This window comes from Leucoraja erinacea, chromosome 12, assembly GCF_028641065.1.
Source record: "Leucoraja erinacea ecotype New England chromosome 12, Leri_hhj_1, whole genome shotgun sequence".
Classification (NCBI taxonomy): Eukaryota; Metazoa; Chordata; class Chondrichthyes; order Rajiformes; family Rajidae; genus Leucoraja; species Leucoraja erinaceus.
In genome coordinates, this window is record NC_073388.1 from 54,158,805 (window position 1) to 54,181,251 (window position 22,447).

At 41.7% G+C, this 22,447-nt stretch overlaps 1 protein-coding gene across 4 annotated transcripts in view; it reads left to right on the forward strand.

Annotated features, from left to right (window-relative positions):
• The window catches only part of brwd3 (bromodomain and WD repeat domain containing 3), a 122,279-nt gene that overhangs the window by 54,631 nt on the left and 45,201 nt on the right, over nt 1–22,447 (forward strand). Inside the window, exons 21-29 of one of the 4 annotated variants that reach the window (XR_008724372.1) lie at nt 477–614; nt 2,435–2,514; nt 4,187–4,358; nt 10,579–10,692; nt 15,088–15,195; nt 18,419–18,543; nt 19,381–19,463; nt 20,398–20,484; nt 20,778–20,824. Coding sequence is in view for 3 of the 4 variants with exons in the window: in XM_055644151.1 (XP_055500126.1) it covers nt 477–614; nt 2,435–2,514; nt 4,187–4,358; nt 10,579–10,692; nt 15,088–15,195; nt 18,419–18,543; nt 19,381–19,463; nt 20,778–20,889 (932 nt within the window). In the remaining variant the exon portion in view is untranslated. The other 3 variants (XM_055644151.1, XM_055644152.1, XM_055644153.1) reach the window with 3 other exon arrangements.

Consider the following 22,447-nt stretch of genomic DNA (forward strand, 5'->3'; position numbering starts at 1 on the left):
ACAGTTGGGATTGGTGTCCCTTTGATGAGAAACTATTAATGGGGTTTGATGGGATGTGATTCTGAGCAATTGCTAACACCATATCAACACTTAATATCTTTAAAAAAAATCTTGGTAAACTTGGTAAATATGTTGTGAATCTTGTGTTCACTTCATCTATTATACTTGATTCATTCACTACAGGTATGTGACTGAAATTCATGAAATTTGCAGAGCATTGAGTTTGAAGAAGGGTCTCGACCCGAAACGTCGCCTATTTCCTTCGCTCCATAGATGCTGCCTCACCCGCTGAGTTTCTCCAGTATTTTTGTCTACCATTGATTCTGCAGATATTAGTATTTTGCAGTAATACCACTCAGTGACGTAATTCCTGTAATTATAATAGGAACATATTTTTCCAGAGTGAAGCTGGGTAGTGGGAATTTGTATCGTCCATTGAAACAATGTCATGTATACCTTCCTCCTTCATGTTGTAGAGCGATGGCCAGGATTATTTTCCACATTCAGGAAGGCGAATTCAACGGCGAAATCAACATTTTTATCAAACCCGTTCAACTGTCGAACGTCGTACTCGCAGTATTCATCGCATGGAAGATCCAAATAATTCTTCGGAGGTTAGTAATATTGAACTCTAATTAGACTATTATGAATCCTGTGGTAAATATTTAAAGAATCTATAAACCGTACCGCACAGAGGAAAACTGCATAGCTCTTTATGCTGGTACCAGTTTTCTGAAAGAGCTATCTAATTAGTCCCATAATGATGCATTTTCCTCAACACCTAGCAAAATCAATTGTCACATTTATAAGAATTACGAATAGAAGATGGCACTTCCAGCCTCGAGCATTCGAGCATTGGTCAAGATCTTCCAAAGACCACTTGCCTGCACTGCATCCAGAACTTGCCAGATCTCTGTTTAAAGAACTCATTGACCAAGCCTACACATGTTGTACCTCTGATGGTGTGGGATTTGGTTCTGAGCAGTTGCTAAGGATATAAATTTCTAAATTAGTTTTTAAAAAGATCTTGATAAACTAAATGTACTGTGAATCTTGTCATCTCTTCTGTTAAGCTGTTATTCTTGATCCATTTACTACGGGCATGCTTTTGATTTTCCTGGAATTTGCACAGCATCAAAACCCGAACAGTAATAATAACTGGAAAATAATTTTCCATGATGATTTTGGACAGTGGGGATAGGTATAGAAATAATGTTATAAAGATGTTGTACAATGGCTCATTGTTGGCTATGAGGGAAGTTGACAACGAAGTATACAAACAGTAAAATTAATCCAGAGGGCAGTGAAACTAGTCGGAGAACTAGTGGGGGAGGGTAGAGAGAGAGAGAGAGAGAGGGGGAAAGCAAGGGTCATTTGAATTTAGAGAAATCAGTAATCATATTGCAGGGTTATAAGCTGCCCAAGCAAAACATGTGGTACTGTTCCTCCAATTTGCATTTGGCCTCACTCTGACAATGGAGGAGTCCCGGGACAGAAAGGTCTGTGTGGGAATGGGAGGGGGAGTTAAGGTGTTTCGCTACCGGGTGATCGCATAGGCGCAGGCGGACTGAGTGAATGTGTTCCACGAAACGATCACTCAATCTGCGCTTGGTATCACCGATATGTAGACCACACCTACAGCAGCGGATGCATTAGATGAGGTTGGAGGAGGTGCAAGTGAACCTCTGCCACATTTGAAAGAACAGTCGGGATTCATGGATGGAGTTGAGGGAGGTGGTTTCGGGACAGGTGTTGAGTTGTGCAGCACAGAACTGGGCCCACCATGTCCTTGATGACTATTTTGACCAACTACAGTAATTGCACCAGCAACCACTTTGTTAAATAAAATGCTTTATGCTCAGCTCCCCTTTAAAACTTTTTACTCTCAGCTTAAAACTATGCTCTCTTGTTTTTCTCTCATATACTCCCATTCAAGTCGCCCCTTGGCCACCACTACAAGAAAGCAAGCCTACTCTATCAATTCTTTTCCCACAACTAATCTTCCAAACCGGTCAACATCCTGATAAATACGTACTCTATCCAGTGCAATCACATTCTTCCTATATAGTAGCAACCAGAAATACACACAATACTGCTAGTGTGGTCGAACCAGTGTTTTGTAAAGTTGCAACATAATGTGCCAATGTTTACATTTTATGCCTCACCTATGCAAGCGAGCATGCCATATGTGTTCTTCATCACTAAGTTGACCTGTATTTGCCATTTTCAGGGAATTATGGACTTGTCTGTGGCCATTATCTAATTAACATTTGTTTTCATCACCCCATTATTAAGAAAATAACTTGTAATTTGAAAGCATCCATTTTGGAAATTTGTAATACTGTCACTCAAATTCCATAGAGGAGTAATCCAATATAGAGTGAGATGACAGATAGCAAATACTCATTATTAATACTACACTTCTGGTATTAAGCAGGAAATGGAGACTGTTGATGGAAGTGATGGATCATCTGAAGAGGTTGAAGAAGAGTGGCAGAGTGAAAGCACTTCCAGGTTGGCAGCCTTAATACAGTTTTCTTGACCATTAGTGGCCTCTCAATCTTCTTGATGAATTATTCTTGGGAGTTCAGTGGGTACTAATCCTCGTGCTTAATTCATGTGATTAATGTTTCATTCATTTGTGTCATGGATATTGGTAGCAAGGCAGCCATTTAAGGCCCTTTCCAAATTCCTCAATCCTAAGGGGTGTGCAAGTAGTGCATGGAGGGTTCAGCAAAGTCTTGTGGGGAAAAAAAAACTGTTCCAAGTATGTGAACAAGAGACTGGAGGATATATTTCACGTGAAATGTAGCTTGCAGGCACTGGCATTCGTTTGCTTCATGTTCCTTCAAGCTGACAAGTTTTTGAGATTTGTAAGAAACGTGGTACGATGCTGCAGTGCATTTTGTCAATGATTTGCACTGCAACCTTGGTGGTGGATGATGTGGTAGTCGTGAATCGGGTTGATTTGCTATTGTAATGCGCTGTGCTGCTTGTGTTTTATTAGAGCTGCACTTTTCCAAACAAGTGGGGTTTATTCAATCAGACTCCTGCCTTGCTCTATGTAATTGGTTAGGTTGTCAGGACGTAAATCTTACTGTACTTGTGTGCATTTTTTCCACTGAGTATTAAATGACCATTTGTGAAGGATGTCACAGCTGAGTTCAGTCTACTTTATTTTTTAATGTTCAATGCATTAATCATAGCTTATATCGCTAATTTTGCTGTTGTCCCAAATTTAATGTTTGAAATGAAACAACAGTTGAAGTTAACTATCATGGATTCAGTTGAGAGGGGTGGTGGGCAATAATAAAGGAGATCATTGTGGGATGGGGTACTTAATGGGTGATTGGAACCTTGGGGTCACCCTTAGGAACTGAATTGAGACCGGCAAAACAGCCACCCAATTTTTGTTTGGTTTCTCCAATGCAGAGGATCGGGGTTGAAGTCAAGATTGTCAGATAAATGTTCCCTGTTTGTATTAAAACTATCCAACTATCACCATGCACCTGGAGCAGGGCAAAGAAAGTAAAAACAAGGAGTAATAGATTTAGATGGAGGGCAGGGGAGGATGAACATGGAGACGGTTGCTAGAAGATGATGAGCAGGAACACAAAAAGGCTATCATTGCTGGAAGATAATAATGGGACCCATGAGGTGGTTCAGATGGGGGAGGGAATCTGGTCAGTGAAATGTGTGGGAAGGGGGTGGAAGATGAAAATGGGTGATGCAGGTTAATTGATGTCTGTAAATTGCTCGTGCTCTTTGTGTAGAGAGTGGGAAAGTGGAATAACATTGAACTCGTTTGAACTGGAGATTGATGGTTGGCATGAACTCGGTGGGCGAAAGCACCTATTTCCATGCTGGATCTCTAAACTAAACCAAACAAAGTATTTGATGCAAGTAGGAAACATTATTTGAAAATCATGAATTCATTATTGAGGTCTCTACATTGGAAAAACCACATGGCTTGGATGACTGATTGCAGAGCACCCAAGTCCTCAATTGTACCCTGAGCTTTCATTTAACTCTGTTTTTCTCTCACCATTCTTTCTTCCAGCAGTTTCTGTTTTTTGTTTCACATTTTCAGATTGAGTTAATTTTAGTTTTCCATGATTTGCTAATGAACAAAATTGTAAAATTTAGTTTAAAATCTTATTGTGCTTTCCCAACATTCTAATTTTAGCGATTCTTCAAGTGAGTATTCAGATTGGACAGCAGATGCAGGCATTAACTTGCAACCTCCCAAGCGACTGGTGAGACGAAAAGTAAGGCACAACAGGAGCAGCTCTGACGATGAAAAGATGGGTGAAAGATTGGCTGTAAAACGTAAAAAATCCAAACAGTCCAAGCAAAAGGTACATTTTCTTGAGATTTTTACCTGGCTTGTTCGGAAGGATTTTTATATAGACCTTACATTGCTCGTGCAAAGTGAAATAACACCTGTGATCCAACATGCATTTGAGTGTTGCTTAACCCACCTGCAGGTTATATTGGGTTGAAATCAAAATTGTTAATACAGGTGCACAACCTTTTATCCGAAATTCCAAATAACGAAAAGCTCCGAATAGTGGACATTTTTTTTGGTCCTTGAAGATGTTCACCGAGGGCGGCCCGCAGAGGTGACAGCGGAACCTCCGGTCGGTCCTCGAAGAAAGGGGAACTAAATCCCCATTCATAAAAGAGAAGGTGAGGGTATATTGCACGGGAGGGTTAATAATTGACAATCTGCTGCTGCATGCCCGCTGAGTTAAAAAGTTCCCATGGTAGACTCACGATACACATTGTATCGTGAGTCTTGCGTGGGAACTTTTTAACTCAGCGGGCAGGCAGCAGCAGATTGTCGCTCCCTTCAGTTTCACCCCACCTACACCCTTCTGCTTCCCGGCCATGTGTGTGACCCCTTCCCTCCCCTCTCCAGCTCCCCGCCCATTGCACCGGCGTGGGGGCTTTGCACCGTCTTCACGTCAACGATGCCAGCAGGTCAGTGCCAGTCACCGGAGACGTCAGGACCAACGGGACACCGAACCCCAGGCCCACTGCAAGCACGGAGATCCCAGAGACCCACAGCCAGCAGCAACTCCAGAGGAACACGCTCCCCGTAGGGACAGAAGCTGATGGTGTGCAAGGTACATCTTGTTCTTGCGGTTGCGGATGAGGGGGCGCAGCTCGGGCTGTGACGTCTCCGGCCACCCCCCTGTACAGGAGCTGAGACTGGGAACTGTACCGTCCTTGCAGGAGAGTGGGGTTGTTTGCAGTTGCAGAGGGAGGGGGCAAGGGCGGTGTAGTTCCCAGTCTCAGCTCCTGTCCAGGGGGGTGGCCGGAGACATCAGGACCAACGGGACACCGACTGCAAGCACGGAGATCCCAGAGACTCACAGCCAGCAGCAACTCTAGCCCAGCCCTGCTCCAACTCCAGAGGAACCCGGGTTGCGGATGAGGGGGCGCAGCTCGGGCTGTGGGCGAACTGCCACTTGTCGCTGTAGCGGCCCATCGGGGAGCGGGTTCCTGTTGGTCCTGACGTCTCCGGCCACCCCCCTGGACAGGAGCTGAGAGACGTCAGGACCACCAGAAGCCGCTCCCCGATGGGCCGCTACGGCGGCAAGTGGCCGTTCGCCCACAGCCCGGGCTGCGCCCCCTCATCGGGACACCGACCCCCAGGCCCACTGCAAGCACGGATATCCCAGATCAGCAACTCCAGCCCAGCCCCGCTCCAACTCCAGAGGAACACGCTCCCCGTAGGGGCAGAAGCTGATGGTGTGCAAGGTACGTCTTGTTCTTGGGGTGGCGCAGCTCGGGCTGTGGGCGAACTGCCACTTGTCGCCGTAGCGGCCCATCGGGGAGCGGATTCCTCTGGAGTTGGAGGGACAGGGAGACACTGCGGCTTGAGAATGGTGGGCAATCACTTCCAAAGTTCTGCCCACACAGTCAGTACACCTCTCCTACACTTGTCTCCCGCACTAAGATTATCTCGCAGAGAATGATCCCAGCCTAACCCTCCCTATTCTCTCCTATTCTGCAAGAAAAAACTACATTGAAGACTCGTACTCGCGATCGAGTAACTGTTGGGATCGATGCGCAAACTCGCGGATATGAGCCGAGCACTCTACCACTGAGCCAGCCGTTAAAATCTACGCTAAAAATCTTCCATTTCGAAAGCCGAAAAATTCCGAATTTCGAAAAGTATCTGGTCCCAAGGCTTTCGGATAAAAGGTTGTGCACCTGTAGCAGGATCCAGATATAGCATTCAGATTTACCAACTGAATAGTTTGTATTCATAATATCTGATAAAATCGTAGCTGAATATCTTCAAGATGTTGCAAATAATTCATACTTTGCTTAAGGTGTTATTATTGATTTTGTTACTCAACGGTACATTTTCACTATATATCTTCCCTGTCGTTCAGGGTTACTGTGACCCCAGATCTTTATATGTAAGTATTTATTCCATTGTGATGCAATGAATGCGAGTGAATACTGTGTGTCATTGGAAATCTATCAATTAACTTGCTTGAAATATAAAAGTTTAAATGTCAAACAAGTCATAAATCCCTTGTCCCATTAGAACACATCTACTATAAATAAAAGAGAGCAGTAAAATAGTAATTTTAATATGAACTCTTTGGAATAAATTGTGTTTAACCAAATAAAATTACAATTAAAACACAAAGTACTTGTGCTATAACTCCAAGATAAGCACTCAACTAAGAAAACCAAGCCCAAAAACAAAGTATTATCTAACGAAATACACCAACTTGCAATAAATGACTATATGCAAAAAAAACCCACTACCTACATATTAATTAGCTCTTTAAAACAAATCTCATCCTGTAGATGCAAGTATATCATTGGGGTTATCAAGTGGCCACCTCCCTTCATTGATGTTTCATTGAATTAGGCCCACAACACTCCTGAGGAGGTCTCAACAGTTGTTTCTGGCATCCCAGAACCACACTTCTCAATACCTGCTCTCACCGCCTATGCTCCCAGTATCTACTAAATAAAGGAAGCTGGAAGCTGCAGCCAATGAGCTCACTCTAACAAATGCTAAACACCTGCATCCTATCTTCCACTAATCCTAGCCAATCATTAAGCAACTCAATGAATTGCTGCCAACTCAACATATCTAATCCTTTATGTTTCATAAGCCTCATCCACTAAGTTCTCCCAAGGCACCTTCAGTTCTATGAAATACACTATCTGCTGACTAACTGACCATAACACTATATCAGGCCACAAACTAGTAGTAATTATTTCCTGCTAAATCTACCCGCATCTCACAAACATTGGCTCCCCGTAACTGGCCTGACTCATACCTGTCTGCAAACTTCCCTCCTCTACCTTTCTCTCCCTCACGGACGAAATTAATTGCTCCACTCCCAGTCCTGAATTCATCTATACTCTCCTCTCAATTGCTGCTGAGATACACTTCAATACATGGTTATGCTGCCAAGTATACCGACCCTGAGAAAGACCAGTCCTACATCCTGACAAAATATTGTTGCCACCTCTGAACACCAGGGGCATACCGGGTCCCCACCTACCTATTGTTTGAGGTTCTGTGGTGATGGCAGCACATAAATAGCCCTTATAGGAAACTTGCATGACCCCTCCTCCATACACCACAGGTCCCTCCAGCTAAACCTCTTTTCTACACTTTCCCAGTTCATCCACTGTCCTTGCTTAACCGGAGCTACTGCCCTTACACATCTCGCTGCTTCCTCGTGACGATGTACCTGCTCTACAACCAATTTCCTCCTCTGTTGGACCTGCCTTACTCCACACCGGTTTCCCTGTGCTGAGCCCCAAGCATCCTTTCCCTTGCTGCACCCTACCAACAAGGTCTGTATGCTCAGAGCTGCGTGTGCTTCTTCCGCTGCCTGCTTTGAGTTCCACTTCCTCTCTCTAGTTACACTTGGCACCAGATTACCAACCAAGGTATCCTTGCTCCCTGATAATTGCAACTCTAAGCTCACCTTACCACACTTAAACATCTCTGTTAGGCTAGACAATGGTAAATGGAGACTACCTTTCCCATATAAAGCCATATTACTAAGACACCGTGGAACTCCTAACCATTTCCTAATATATAAACCAACCAATCTCTTTAACCTTTCCGCCTTAGAAATTGGCACCTCATGTACTGTCAATGGCCACATCAACCTGGGGAATAACCCAAACTGCAAATACCACAACTTCAACTTGCCTGGAAGCCTTGACTTCTCTATCCTTTCTAACCTGTCAGTAACATCCTTTCTAAGTTGCTGAACCTGTACAGTGTCGTCCAACTTCCTGTTATACCACCTACCCAAACTTTTAACTGTTTTCTCCATTATGGACGGAATTTCTTCTTCATCTACACAGAACCTTTTCTCTACTACCTTTCCCCTTGTCAAAAAAATACTCCGTGACTTGCCAGGTTTAATCTTCAAGAAGGGTTTCGGCCCGAAACGTTGCCTATTTCCTTCGCTCCATAGATGCTACTGCACCCGCTGAGTTTCTCCAGCTTTTTTGTGTAACCACCGTTATATCATCTATATTGGCCCTGATTGGAGAGAGGCGCAGTCCTTCCTGCAGTCTCTCCCCGCCGACGATCTACCGTGATGCTCTAATCACGAGCTCCATCGCCATTGTACATGCTAACGGGGAAAGACAATGCTTTCCATAATGTTCGGGACAAAGACCCATCATTTTTTTTATTTGCCTCTGTACTCCACAAATTGATATTTGTAATAGAAAAAAATCACATTTTGTTAAAGTGCACATTGTCAGATTTTAATAAAGGCCATTTTTATACATTTTTGTTTCACCATGTAGAAATTACAGCAGTGTTTATACGTAGTCCCCCCATTTCAGGGCACCATAAGAAGGATGAGAGGGGATCATATTGAAACACATCATATTATTAAGGGTTTGGACACACTAGAGGCAGGAAATGTGTTCCTGGGGGAGTCCAGAACCAGGGGCCACAGTTTAAGAATAAGGGGTAAGCCATTTAGAACAGAGATGAGGAAAAACATTTTCATCCAGAGAGTTGTGAATCTGGAATTCTCTACCTCAGAAGGCAGTGGAGGCCAATTCTCCAGATGCTTTCAAGAGAGAGTTAGATAGAGCTCTTAAAGATAGCAGAGTCAAGGGATATGGGGTGAAGGCAGGAACGGGGTGCTGATTGTGGATGATCAGCCATGATCACAGTGAATTGCTGAGCTGGCTCGAAGGGTCGAATGGCCCATTCCTGCACCTATTGTCTATTGACATTTAAGGAATGGAGGGATTAAGTGCAGGTAGATCAGTGATGGTCTCGGCATCATGTTTGGCTCGGACATTGTAGGCTTGTTAGAGACATTGAGACATGCAGCATTGAAACCGGCCCTTTGACCCAGCATGCCCATGCCGACCAAGATTCCTCATTAACATTAGTCCTACCTGCCTGCGTTTGGCTCCCTTCCATCTCACCTTTCCTATTCATTTACCTGACCAAATGCCTTTTAAATGTCGTATAGTACCTGCCTCAACTACCTCCTCAGGCAGTTCTGCATTGACCCGATCTATTCCCCTTGATTTTGTACACTTTTGTAATAGGGCCGAGATCCTGTTTTCGTGCTGTATCTCTCAGCCTTCTGTGCTCCAAGCATTAAAGTCCTTGTCTGCCCAACCTCTCCCTCAGGCTCGCAACTCCTGTACAAGAACCCACGTACAACTGTAACATAACATCCCAACTTCAATACTCAATATCCTGATAAAGGCCTATGAAGGCCTTCTTGACCACCCTATCTACCTGTGATACCACTTTCATGGAACTTTGAACCTGCGCTGTTTGATTCCTCTGGTCTGCAACAATCTCCAGGGCCCTGGCATTCACTGTGAGGGTCCTGCCATGGTTTGATCTCCCAAAATGGAACTCCTGACACATGGATAAACTATATTAACCATTTCTCAGCCTACTTGCCCAGCTGATCAATGATACCATTTTTGCTATCTACGATACCGTCCATTTTTGTTGTTGCCTGCAAACTTACTGATCGTGCCTTGTACATTCAATTCCAAATTATTGATTTAAACCACGAACAGCAATGGGCCAAGCACTGATCCCTGAGGCACTCCACTAGTCCCAGGCCTCCAGTCTGAAAAATAACCTCTGCTTTCTTCCATTAAGCTAATTATCTATCCAGTTGGCCAGCTCTCCCTGGATCACATACGATCTAACTTTCCACAGCAATCTATCATGTGGAACCTTATCAAGTCCTTTTATGTTTTACTGTTCTATATTCTATGTTTAAAGATGGGACAATTCATGTTTTTGACTTGAGGTTTACTTTACCACTTCTTCTCTCTGCTGCTTGCTACTTTTCTATCATCTTATTGGTATTTTTTATTGATGTGCACTCAAATTAAGCTAGGTGCTTATAGATATTAAATACATTTTCATTTTAATTGCATGTGATGAATTAATAAACAAACCTTGTATTTCCTACTTTTATTTTATGTATAACATTGATTTTTCACATCCATTTCTACTTCACTAATTCATATGTTGCATGATAGATTAAACTTTCATGTAGGTTTTTCCTTTTCCAGAGGCCAGGTGAACTTGCATTGGATGGTGTGCCTGTTGAAGAATGGATTCCTCCTGCTTGGATCAGCGATACCGTTCCACGCAGATCGCCATTTGTGCCCCAAATGGGCGAAGAGGTAAGTTTTTGTTTAGTTTCAGTTTAGAGATACAGTGCGGAAACACGCCCTTTGTTCCACCGAGTCCACATAGACCTGCAATCCCCACACATTAACGTTATCCGCACACACTAGAAACAATTTATAATTATACCAAGCCAATTAACCTACAAACCCGTATGGCTTCGAAGTGTGGAAGGAAACCAGAGATCCTGGAGAAAACCCGCGCAGGAGTCCCATACAGGCAGCACCCATAGCCGGGATCGAACCCGGGTATCTGGCGCTGTAAGGCAACAACTCTACAGCTGCGCTACCATGCTGCCCTTTGTCATCCTTTCAAATGTACAAAGTATGTCTGTGATATGGAATTGGATTTTGCGTCTATAGTGCATTCAGAAAGTATTCAGACCCCTTCACTTTTTCCATATTTTGTGACATTCCAACCTTATTTTAAAATGGATTTAATTCTTTTTTTTTTTTTAATCATCAATCTACACACAATGAATGAAGAAGCGAAAACAGGTGTTTAGAAAATTTAAATATAAATATCATAAATATATCATATTTACATAAATATCATATTTACATGTATTCAGACCCTTTTCTATGACACTCAAAATTGAGCTTAGGTTCATCTTTTTTCCATTGATTATCCTTGATGTTTCTACAACTTGGTTGGAGTCCACCAGTGGTAAATTAAATTGATAGGGCATAATTTGGAAAAGCACACACCGGTCTTTATAATGTCCCACATTTGACAGTGCATGTCAGAGCAAGCATCAAGTCATGAAGATGAAGGAATTGTCCGTAGACCTCCGAGACCGGATTGTGTCTAGACACAGATCTGGGGAAGTGTATAAAACAATGTCTGCAAGATTGCAGGTCCCGAAGAGTACAGTGGCCTCCGTCATTCTTAAATGGACGAACTTTAGAACTACCAGGAGTCTTCATAGAGCTGGCCGCCTGGTCAAACTGAGCAATTGGGGGGAGAAGGGCCTTGGTCAGGGAGGTGACCAAGAACCCGATGGTCACTCTTGACAGAGCTCCAGAATTCCTCTGTGGAGATGGGAGAACCTTCCAGAAGGTCAACTATATCTGCTGCACTCCACCAATTAAGCCTTTATGGTAGAATGGCCAGACGGAAGCCACTCCTCAGTAAAAGGTAAATGACAGGCTGCTTGGAGTTTGCCAAAAGTCATGAGAAACAAAATTCTCTGGTCTGATGAAACCAAGATTGAACTCTTTGGCCTGAATGCCAAGTGTCATGTCTGGAGGAAACCAGGCACCGCTCATCACCCGGCCAATACCATACCTACAGTGAAGCCGGGTGGTGGCAGCATCATACTGTAGGGATGTTTTTCAGCGGCAGGAACTGGGAGACTAGTCAGGATCGAGGGAAAGATACACGGAGCAAAGTACAGAGAAATCCTTGATAAAAACCTGCTCCAGAGCGTTCTGGACCTCAGACTGGGGCGGAGGTTCACCTTCCACCAGGACAACGACCCTAAGCACACAGCCAAGACAATGCAGGGAGTGGTTTTGTGACAAGTCTGTGAATGTCCTTGAGTGGCCCAGCTAGAACACGGACTTGAACCTGATCGAACATCTCTGGAGGGACCTGAAAATAGCTGTGCATCAACGTTCCCCATCCAACCTGACGGGTTGAGAGGATTTGCAGAGAATAATGGGAGAAATAACCCAAATACAGGTGTGCCAAGCTTATAGCGTCATACCCAAGAAGACTTGTGGCTGTAATTGCTGCAAAGGTGCCTCAACAAAGTACTGAGTAAAGGGTCTGAATACTTGTGTAAATGTGATATTTCAGTTATTTCTTTTTAATTACTTTGCAAAAGTTTATAAACACCTGCTTTCAATTTTTTATTATGGGGCATTGTGTGTAGCTTGATGATAAAACAAATGAATGTAATCCTTTTTAGAATAAGGCCGTAACGTAACAAAATGTGGATAAAGTGAAGGGGTCTGAATACTTTCTGAATGCACTATTTTGCAATTTGTTTTAATATTATTTATTATGTAAATATTGTAGAATGACAATTTTAATCACTTTCTCGTTTCATTCTTTACCTTAAATATTGAAACATCTGATCACTACATCTAACATGCAGCGATCTTTATAACTGCTGATTAAAATATTAAAAAAACAAAATAAATCGCTGTCAATGTTGTTCAGACACAGCCAGGTGTCCTAAGATTTTCTCATTTTTTTCTGTGAAATACTCTGCCAATGTACAAGAAAATAACATTACTTGAGATTTGTGCACCAGAACAAAACCCAGCTCGCTGTATAGTTGACCTCGGTACTTGAATAATGTGTACATCAGATCAGACCTCACTTTTGAGCGCAGTTTAGTGCTTGATTGAAGGGATATCCTTGTTTTCCAGTTGTCTTCCATTCATCTTACATTGAGCTCTGCTTCTGCAATGGTTTAGTGTTAATCTTAGAGCAAATGCTATAGATTTAAGCTTTGGGTATGACCACTAAAACTGTGATGCAAATGCTTGAAAGCATCCATTGAATTGGTAAATGATATGACACCTTAGGGCACTGAAGGACTGCAGTTCTTTCACAGATGTCCTACAATTGAGCTTTCCCACCAAAGCCCCAGGATAGGTCAAGAACCCTGGACTTGCAACAACTGGGACTTGAAAATAACGCCAAACTGTTGAATCTGTATACTGTCTCAGTGTACTGCTGCCATACACTGATTTGTTCAGATATTTGGTCATAATCATAGTCATACAGTGTGGAAACAGGCCCTTTGGCCCAATTTGCCCACTATCTCGACTACACCGGTCCCATCTGCCCGGCTTTTGGACAGTATCCCTCTAAATCTATCCTATCCACGTTGCTCTAAATTTTTCTTATATGTTGTGATAGAACCTGCTTCAACTACCTTCTCCAGCAGCTATGTCCATACACCTACCACCTTTTGCGTAAAAGAAAGTTCAGGTTCCTATTAAATGTTTCCCTCCACCTCACTTGAACATCTGTCCTTTGGTTCTCAAATATTAAATAAGATCATAGATCATACGATCTTGAGCTCAATTCTTTTTTTCTGCCCATTTCATTTATTTTTGGCTCCCTCGTATTGAAAAATTAATTGTTGAATATATTCAATGATGTGGCCTTCTTAGCACTCAATAAGTTTTCAAATAATTCATAGCCCAATAGAGATGTTAATTCCTGCTGCTCCCTGTTGTAAACGCATGAAGGCAAACATCTTTGCCATGTCTTCGCCATGGAACCCCTTCAGAATCTTGAACATTTCAATGAAATCACCTTCCATTTGGCTTCATCTTGGGAATCAATTCCCTGGTCTAACCTATGCAAATATCTCCCCTTACACAAGGACTCTGAAACTGTACTTAACACTCCAATTGTACCAAAACTATTATATACCTTTATACTTCAATCCTCTTATAATAAAGGTTAACAGTCCACTAGTCTGACCACTAGTCAACATTCTTTGTATTTTGTGTATGAGAACTCTGAGAATTTAGTTTCCCCAACACCGGGTGCTTGCTACCATAAGTAGATAAGGCGAATGGGAAAACTCAGTAAAGTGAGAGGGAGAATGGAATAAATAATGGTAATGCACAATGCTTTCCTTTCTGGAAGGGCCAAGTTTACAATTCATACCACTTTCTCCCAGGATTCGAAAAACACATTTACTGATACATAAACATCCAGTGTTAGTCATGTAACAAATGTCATGGTTCTTGTTGCTCACTCCTCATCTTGTTACTCCTTAACTATCTTTGTTTCTCTGTACAACCTTGCCAAAGATCTCATCTTTTACACTTTTTTTTAAAATGGGCCGATCAAACAGAAATAGCATATCGACTCTGTGGAGCCCCCAACACGGGTCATCGCATTCTTAAACTGCCTCCTGGTTGGGCTGCTCAAATGAAAAACCATTCCTCAACCAATGAAGATTGGGATAAAAATAACGCTCTAGCATTAGGATTATGTGGTTCTGTCTGGAGCAGATAGCATAGGAAGTGCGAGCAGACAGTCAAATAGAAGTAGATTGACATGTATAATAATTAGTGTATGTGTAGCTGAATCCAATGGATCCACCAGAGGAATAGGAAGATTTATTGATAGGGTTGGTGGAACTCTATGATTGAGTGGTCAATTTCTGTTATTTAAATATAAACCACTGTTATGTTAATTTTCAAAGTAACTTGTTGGTATTGGTTCGAAAGAGCAGAACAAACGGAAACAAACTTTTCAAAAAATCCAACAGAAAGCACAGTTGTTAATGAGGTTGTTTTGGAAAATTAAATTGATGTTGGTCAGGATAAGTGTGGAAAGTGAATTGTTCATTGAACAGAAAATCATCTAATTTTAATTCCTTATGCTCATAGTTAAGAATTTTGTTTATTTTCCAGGCTGTATATTTTCGTCAAGGACATGAAGCATATGTGAAAGCTGTTAAAAAAGCAAAAATATACAATGTAAACCTTCAGAAGCAACCATGGATCAAATTAGAACTCAGGGTGAGTGTGGCTTATGTAAAGGTAAATGCCTTAAAAATCAGTTCAATTCTTTCCCACCCAACAAATTATTTAAAAAATGGTCTTGTGTAAGATAATGTAGCTATTGTTCACAATTATTTCATTTATATTCTCTGAATGAATGTTCTATTTTCAGTTCAGAATTTTAACTGCTATACTTTATTGATCTTGTGATAGTCACTCAAAGAAGCTGTGTAGCTTTCAGAAGAGTTAATGATATTTATCAACTGGTATTTTTTTTGTCAGTTATCTAAAGGGATTAAAATGTCAGTCAAAAATACATTTGAACAAATTGTGCCCTATTTGAATATGATCATTATATAGGCACACGGCATGGAACCAAGGCCCTTCATCCCACTGTCTGTGCCAACCATTAAACACCCATTTTCTGTCATTCCACTTTCATCTTATTCCCATCAATTCACTCCAGATTCTTAGTTATCTACCATGAAACCAAATTTACAGTGGCCAGTTAGTATGCCGATATGGACTAAAAGCATAACAGTTTGGAAGTACTTAGTAGTTCAGGCAGTGTCTGTGGAAATAGAAATAAAATAAATATTTCAAGCCGAAGATCTTTCACAGAAAGCTAGTTAACCCCATCTGCAAGGTGGGTGAGTAGGAAATGGAAAATATGGAGAGTATATTCCTGGTAATGTAGGGCCAGGGCTTCAATAAACATGCTACAGGTAAAATTATCTGGTTGATAGATGGATTCATTGGATTCCTTGGGGATTGTAACAATTGCAGGGCTGCCAACTCTCACGCTTTGAGCGTGAGAATCACGCCCTCGAGCAAACTCTCACACCCTCACGCTGATCAGAAATTTCTCACGCTGTGGTGAGAAATTCTGTGATCAACAAAAATTTAAAAACGCGGATAAACTGCATGGTCTGCGGGTGTTGGAGGGCCGGGGCTGAGGGAGGGATGGAAGCAGCGGGCGGATACAGATGCGGGGAGTCGGGGCTGGTGAGTGCTTGCGGGGCTGAGTGCAAGTATTTGCGCGGTTAGCGAGTCGCTCGCTGCAGCTTCGGCCATGGAGCACTCCGGACAGTGCGAGTGTCCCGGGCCGTCGGGGGCGTCGGAAGCACCGCTGCCGTGAGAGTCTGTGCCGAAGGGACAAACTCTCAAAGGGAGGTGGAGAGAGAGGGGAAGGAGACAGGGAGACGGGGGAGAGAGAGGGGGGGGGGGGGAGAGAGAGAGAGGGAGAGAGAGAGAGAGAGAGAGAGAGATGAGAGAGAGAGAGAGAGAGAGAGAGAGAAAGAGGTGGGAGAGAGGCAGGAGAGAGACAGACAGAGAGAGAGATGGGGGGGAGATGGAGATAGGAGAGAGAGAGAGAGAGCGAGAGAAAAACTAGGCCCAGGGAACACGCTTTTCAGGCGCTAAAAGCAACAGAGAGAGCATGGGGGGCAAAGAGAACAGAGGAGATAGAGAGAGAGAGGGAGGGACAGAGCGAGAGAGAGAGAGAGGGGGGGGGGGGGGAGAGAGAGAGAGAGAGATGGAGAGAGAGGGTGAGAGGAGAGACAGAGGGAAGAGAGAGAGGGGGGGGTTGAGAGGAGAGAGAGTGCATCCTGGAGGACAACCAGTGGCTGCTGGAAGTAAGTACCAAGCACTGGGTAGAAACGGTGGAAGATAGTGGACTTCAAATGGGGGTGGTTGGAGAAAGCATCCTGCTTGCCTGCTAGATTTTCACTTACTGTAACTGCAGGAAAAATGTTCACGATGTTGGGGGCGTTCAGAACCATGGGTCACAGTTTAAGAATAAAGGGGGGGGGGGCAGTGGACTGATGAGGACAAACTTTCTTCATGCAGAGAGTTGTGAATCTGTGGAATTCTCTGCCACAATAGGCAGTGCAGGCCAATTCACTGGATGTTTTCAAGAGAGTGTTACATTTTTTTACTTGGGGCTAACGACATCAAGGGATATGGGGGAAAAAACAGGAAAGGGTACTGATTTTAGATGAAAAGCCATGATCATATTGAATGGCAGTGCTGGCTCGAAGGGCCGATGGCCTATTCCTGCACCTATTTTCTATGTTTCTATGCTTGAGTATATGGCAATAAAACCCAATCCCTTGATTTTGAAGCATTCATGCATGGTGGAGGTATAATGTAGCCATAGAGTGATACAGTGTGAAAACAGGCCCTTTGGCGCAACTTGCCCACACCCGCCAACATGTCCCAGCTACACTACCTGCTTTTGGTCCATACCTCCAAACCTGTCCTATTCATGTATCAGTCTAACTTTTTCTTAAATGTTGGGATGGTCCCTGCCTCAACTACCTCCTCTGACAGCTTGTTCCATACACCCACCGCCCTTTGTGTGGATAAAGTTACCCCTTAAAATGTTACCTCTTAAAAACACTTCATACAAAAAACATTGAAATCATACTTCTGTGCAGTAAAACATGATTTTAATACATCAAATTTCAAAAAGTTCCTACTGTGGGAGGGACACACCCTTCTTCCACACCCTCTCCCCACTCGGTTGCTCCACTCCCTCACCGGGTACCCCCAAGGCCAGTGATCAGTGATCGCACAGCCTCCCCCCTTTCAAAAACGCTCCAATCCAATTAAAAACATATATATTGCATACAAGTGTAAGTTAAAAGACTCGCTACAGTATGCACCCTCCCTCCCCCCGCCCGCTACGCTCCCTCGGGCTTGGTCTCTCGCAATTTCTCACTCCCAACTCTCACCCAATGTTGGCAGCCCTGCAATTGTAATATGTTGCTATTAGAGGATTTAAGGGCGGCACAGCGGTCGATTTGCTCCTATGCAGCGCCAGAGACCTGGTTTTGAGCCTGACTATGGGTGCTGTCTGTATGAAGTTTGTTCGTGATCATGTGAATTTTCTCCAGGTTCTCCAGTTTCCTCCCACATGCCAAAAACATGCAGGTTTGTAAGTTAATTAGTTACTATAAAGTGTCCCTAGTGTGTAGGATAGCACTAGTGTACAGGTCATCTTTGGTCTGTGCAGACTTGGTGGGCCAAAGGACCTGGTTCCATACTATATCTCTAAACTAAAAGTGTTTATGAGCTAAGTTGTTATTTTATGATCAATACTATTATAGAACATGATATGGTAGAAAAAATATAAAAAGATAGTTTAAAAATAATGAACATGCAGATTTTTATAGATAAATATCCATGGATTGTCTATTTTATGCCTAAACAAATGTCCTATTATTTTACTAAACAATAGGAACAAGAGATCGTGAAGGTCATTGGGATCAAGTATGAAGTTGGACCGCCTACATTATGCTGTCTGAAGCTTTCTCTGTTAGATCCCATTACTGGCAAAATGACTGGAGAATCCTTCTCTATTAAGTAAGTAACTGCAATTTCATTGAGAAAGAGATATGGAGTTTCATCACAATAGGCAGATATTCTGATCAGTTGAAGAACAACTACTTAAGTCCCTTGCAAAGCAAACTCTGTCACGATTTCTTAATCAGCACACAAGAAGCGAAGTTTGTGTTGTTTGTATTAATTGCATTTACTGTACCCCCAAGGTAGTTGGCATAAAAGGAATGGCATGGTAATGACTGAAAAGATGCTCAATATGTTTCCCTGACGAAGTTGTAGAATTTTAGCTTTCAAACATGATGGCAGAAGTTGTTTGTCAAGGGATTAATAGGTTCTACTTTTTCCACAATTAAATTATATTCTATTATAATATATTATATATGGCGCGATCTACTATAACATGACGTTTCTTCGGAAAGCAACTATTGCTTTATAACAGATCTACCTATACTTACTATATGGAGACAATGCAACAATCCCTTCTGATTCCTTTGGTCGGTTTATAATTTTAGCAGTAAGAGGAAGACACTTCTGCTATTTTATGGAGGACAGGGGACAATACAAATTTTTAATTCATAATTTCACCTATCACTTGATGTCTGATGTTCTGTTCCCTGAAATAGCAAGCTGCTTGTGAATCTGAATGGAGAGCAGCTGGAAATTCTGAAGTTTCTTTCTGCTACCTCCTGGTTTGCTCTTAACATGTTTTTGTCTCGTATGTATCGGGTTGTGCTGGACCCATCCATTTCTATCCTCAACGCCCAGTTTTGGATATAAGAATTTTCAATTCAGATTTATTGTAAAATGTACTGGTGTGAATTATTAAATTACAACAACCTTCTATTTGACAATTTACAGATACCATGATATGCCAGATGTCATTGACTTTTTAGTTTTGAGGCAATTTTACGATGACGCTAAAAAGAGAAACTGGAAAGTTGGTGAGTTCGTTTTTCTCATCTAGATTAATTTGTTATCATTTTGGGAAAGCCAGTAAAAATAAACTCAACAGCTTTGGAAGTTGCTTTATTTTCAACAAAGCACCAATTTTTTTTTCTAATATTGCAAGTGGATATTAAGCACATTCATTGGCATCAAAGTTGCGTTATTGTAATTAATTAATTTTTGTATTCTTGAAGGTATATATTGTGGCACTTTTGAATTGAAAATATATAAATCAAAGAAAATTCAAGGAAAGAGGATGTCTCCATAGAGATGGGTTTAATCTATGTGGAAGTTGAAAACATGGATACATTCTAAATGAGTACTTTGAGCAGGTCCTTACAAATGTGAATGAAATATTAACGTTAGAGGAAGTATGTAAAATACTAGCATTTACTACGTCCATCATTTTTTTTTTTCCTCGAAGATTCAATACTATTCAAAAGCAGATAAATTACCAGAACCAGATACAAAAAATTCTGTTTCTTGAGCAAGAATGAAAGTGGCAAACAGTCTGACTAATTTACCAATCCACTCGATCGAAAGGACTGATGGTATCGTGCTACTGTAGCAACTAGTGAGCATGGGGAATATCAATGGTATAAATGAGCATATTAAATTTCAGTCAGCATGGAATTTTAAGCAGAGGAACTGAGTAATAATAGAATTTCCTGAAGGGATAACAAGAGGATCAACGGACCTTTAAGATTTCAAGTATTCAAAGAGATTAGGATCAATCTTGGGCCAGCACTGGATGCTTCATATTCTTTGTCAATTGTTTCTGCATGTGCAACGCATTAATTTCTGACTTTGTGGAAACAGCCAGATGACATAATAACAGTCATAGTATCACACAGCACAAAAACAGGCCCTTCAACCCATCATGTCCATGCTGGCCATCAAGTACCTATCTATACTGAAACTGTTTTCCAGCACTCGATCCATAACTTTCTATGCCATGGCATAGAATAATCCAGTTCATCCATCATGCCTGTGACTACTGACTTACAATGGCGCCAGGTTAGAAAATCTCACTCTTCAAATTTTGACTGTTGTTTTCAAATGTCTTCATGGCCTTGTTCTTTTTGCCACACTTCCTAATTTATAACTTACTTTATCCTACAAACCAAAATATCTGTGATCCTACATTTCTGGCTGTTAGTGCATGTCTAATTTTATTTGTTCCACCATTTGGTTAATCTAAAATAACAGAGAAAGGAGAATGAAAATTCACGTGAGGGTTAGGTTGTAATTGATATTATTGAAGTGCTTTCTCGGGGATATTTAAAGGTTTTCTGTTTCTGATTTACCAGGAGACCGCTTTCGCAGTATAATAGACGATGCCTGGTGGTTTGGGTCTGTGGTGAATCAGCATCCTTTTCAGCCCGAGTATCCTGACAGTTTGTTTCAGTGTTATAATGTCTGGTGAGGAATTGGTTTATTTTGAATGCTGTTAGAAACTTGTACAAGTATATTAAACTTGATTTGAACGTTTTTTTCTTTTTTTGTAAATGGGTAATTTGACTATTATTCCATATGTCCAACATTTTAAATCCTTTGAAATGCTCGCTGATACAATATTCTGCAAACAGCTATTTCCATGCTACTGACATTTGTCCTTCTCCGGTTTGAATTAATTTGTAGATTTAAAAAGAGTTGTATTGTTTAAGCAGTAAATAGTATATAGGAAACGCGTGCTCCTGTATTGAGTTTATTTTTTGTAATTACACAGAATCGCAAATAGTGTATTTGCAAAGTAGCTGATAGGTACACAAAAATGCTGGAAAAACTCAGCGGGTGCAGCAGCATCTATGGAGCGAAGAGGATTGCCTATTTACTTCGCTCCATTGTGCTTATTTCCTTCGTTCCATAGATGCTGCTGCACCCACTGAGTTTCTCCAGCATTTTTGTGTACCTTCGATTTTGCAGCATCTGCAGTTCCTTCTTAAACAAGTAGCTGATAGGGATTGAAACTGCTGGTGCACTTAATAAGGTTCAAGTAACGTAATTTGCTATTCAGCATTTTTGTTTGAAAATACATATGTTAGAGTTCATTAGATTTTCCATTTATTATTTGACGGTATTCAATTGCTGAGAAATTAATTTTAAAATTAAAATTAAAAAAAACTCTGTTTTCCTTCTGTGCAATCAGAGATTCAAGCTGCACACAAAACAAGCACGCTTTATTATCTGTGAATCACCAGGTGCAAGACTGGGAATAGAGTGTTTAATAATATAAACTCAGTTTTCTCTTATTTGTGTCTATATCTGTTTTTAACTATGTGTGTTCTGTGCAAATTTTTTATATCAATCTGTTCCTGAAGCTGCAGGTGAATCCACGGATATTCTGTTCTACATAACCTGTGTGGTAAAACTCCACCCCCCTCCCTCATAATTGTTCAACTTCTCATCTCATCTCATTCTCATCTCACCCTTCAGCCAGCTTCACTGCAGGGAAAGCAGTGCCAACCTATTCAATCTCTGCTTTAACTCAAGCCTTGCAATCCGGGCAATATTCTTGGAATCTTTTTAGCTCCCTTTTTTTAATAGCATGGCAACCATAACTACTTCAATAAAAGCACAACATTAGCCACCTTCCTGCCATCCAGTGCCTCATTTGGGGCCATCAATGATACAAACGTCTCTGCGAGCATCAAGAATGTAATCTCTTGCTTCCCACAATGTCGTAGGAAATCCATGGTTAGGTCCTGGGAAATTACCGACCGTGATATATTTCAAGATTGCTAACACCTCTTTCATAATGTAGATGTAAAAACGTATTGATCTAAACTAGAATACTGCACTGATCTTTAAGGAGATCTATTCTCTCTTCCAAGTTACCCTTGGGTCTAAATATTCTTATAACATTTGTTTGGATTCTTTACTTGTCCTCTTTTTAACCTCCTAGTTCCCCCGTCAAATGCTGCCCAAACTCGACGCCTCATTTGTCCTAACCAGAGCTTAAATATCCCTCCTCAGCCAT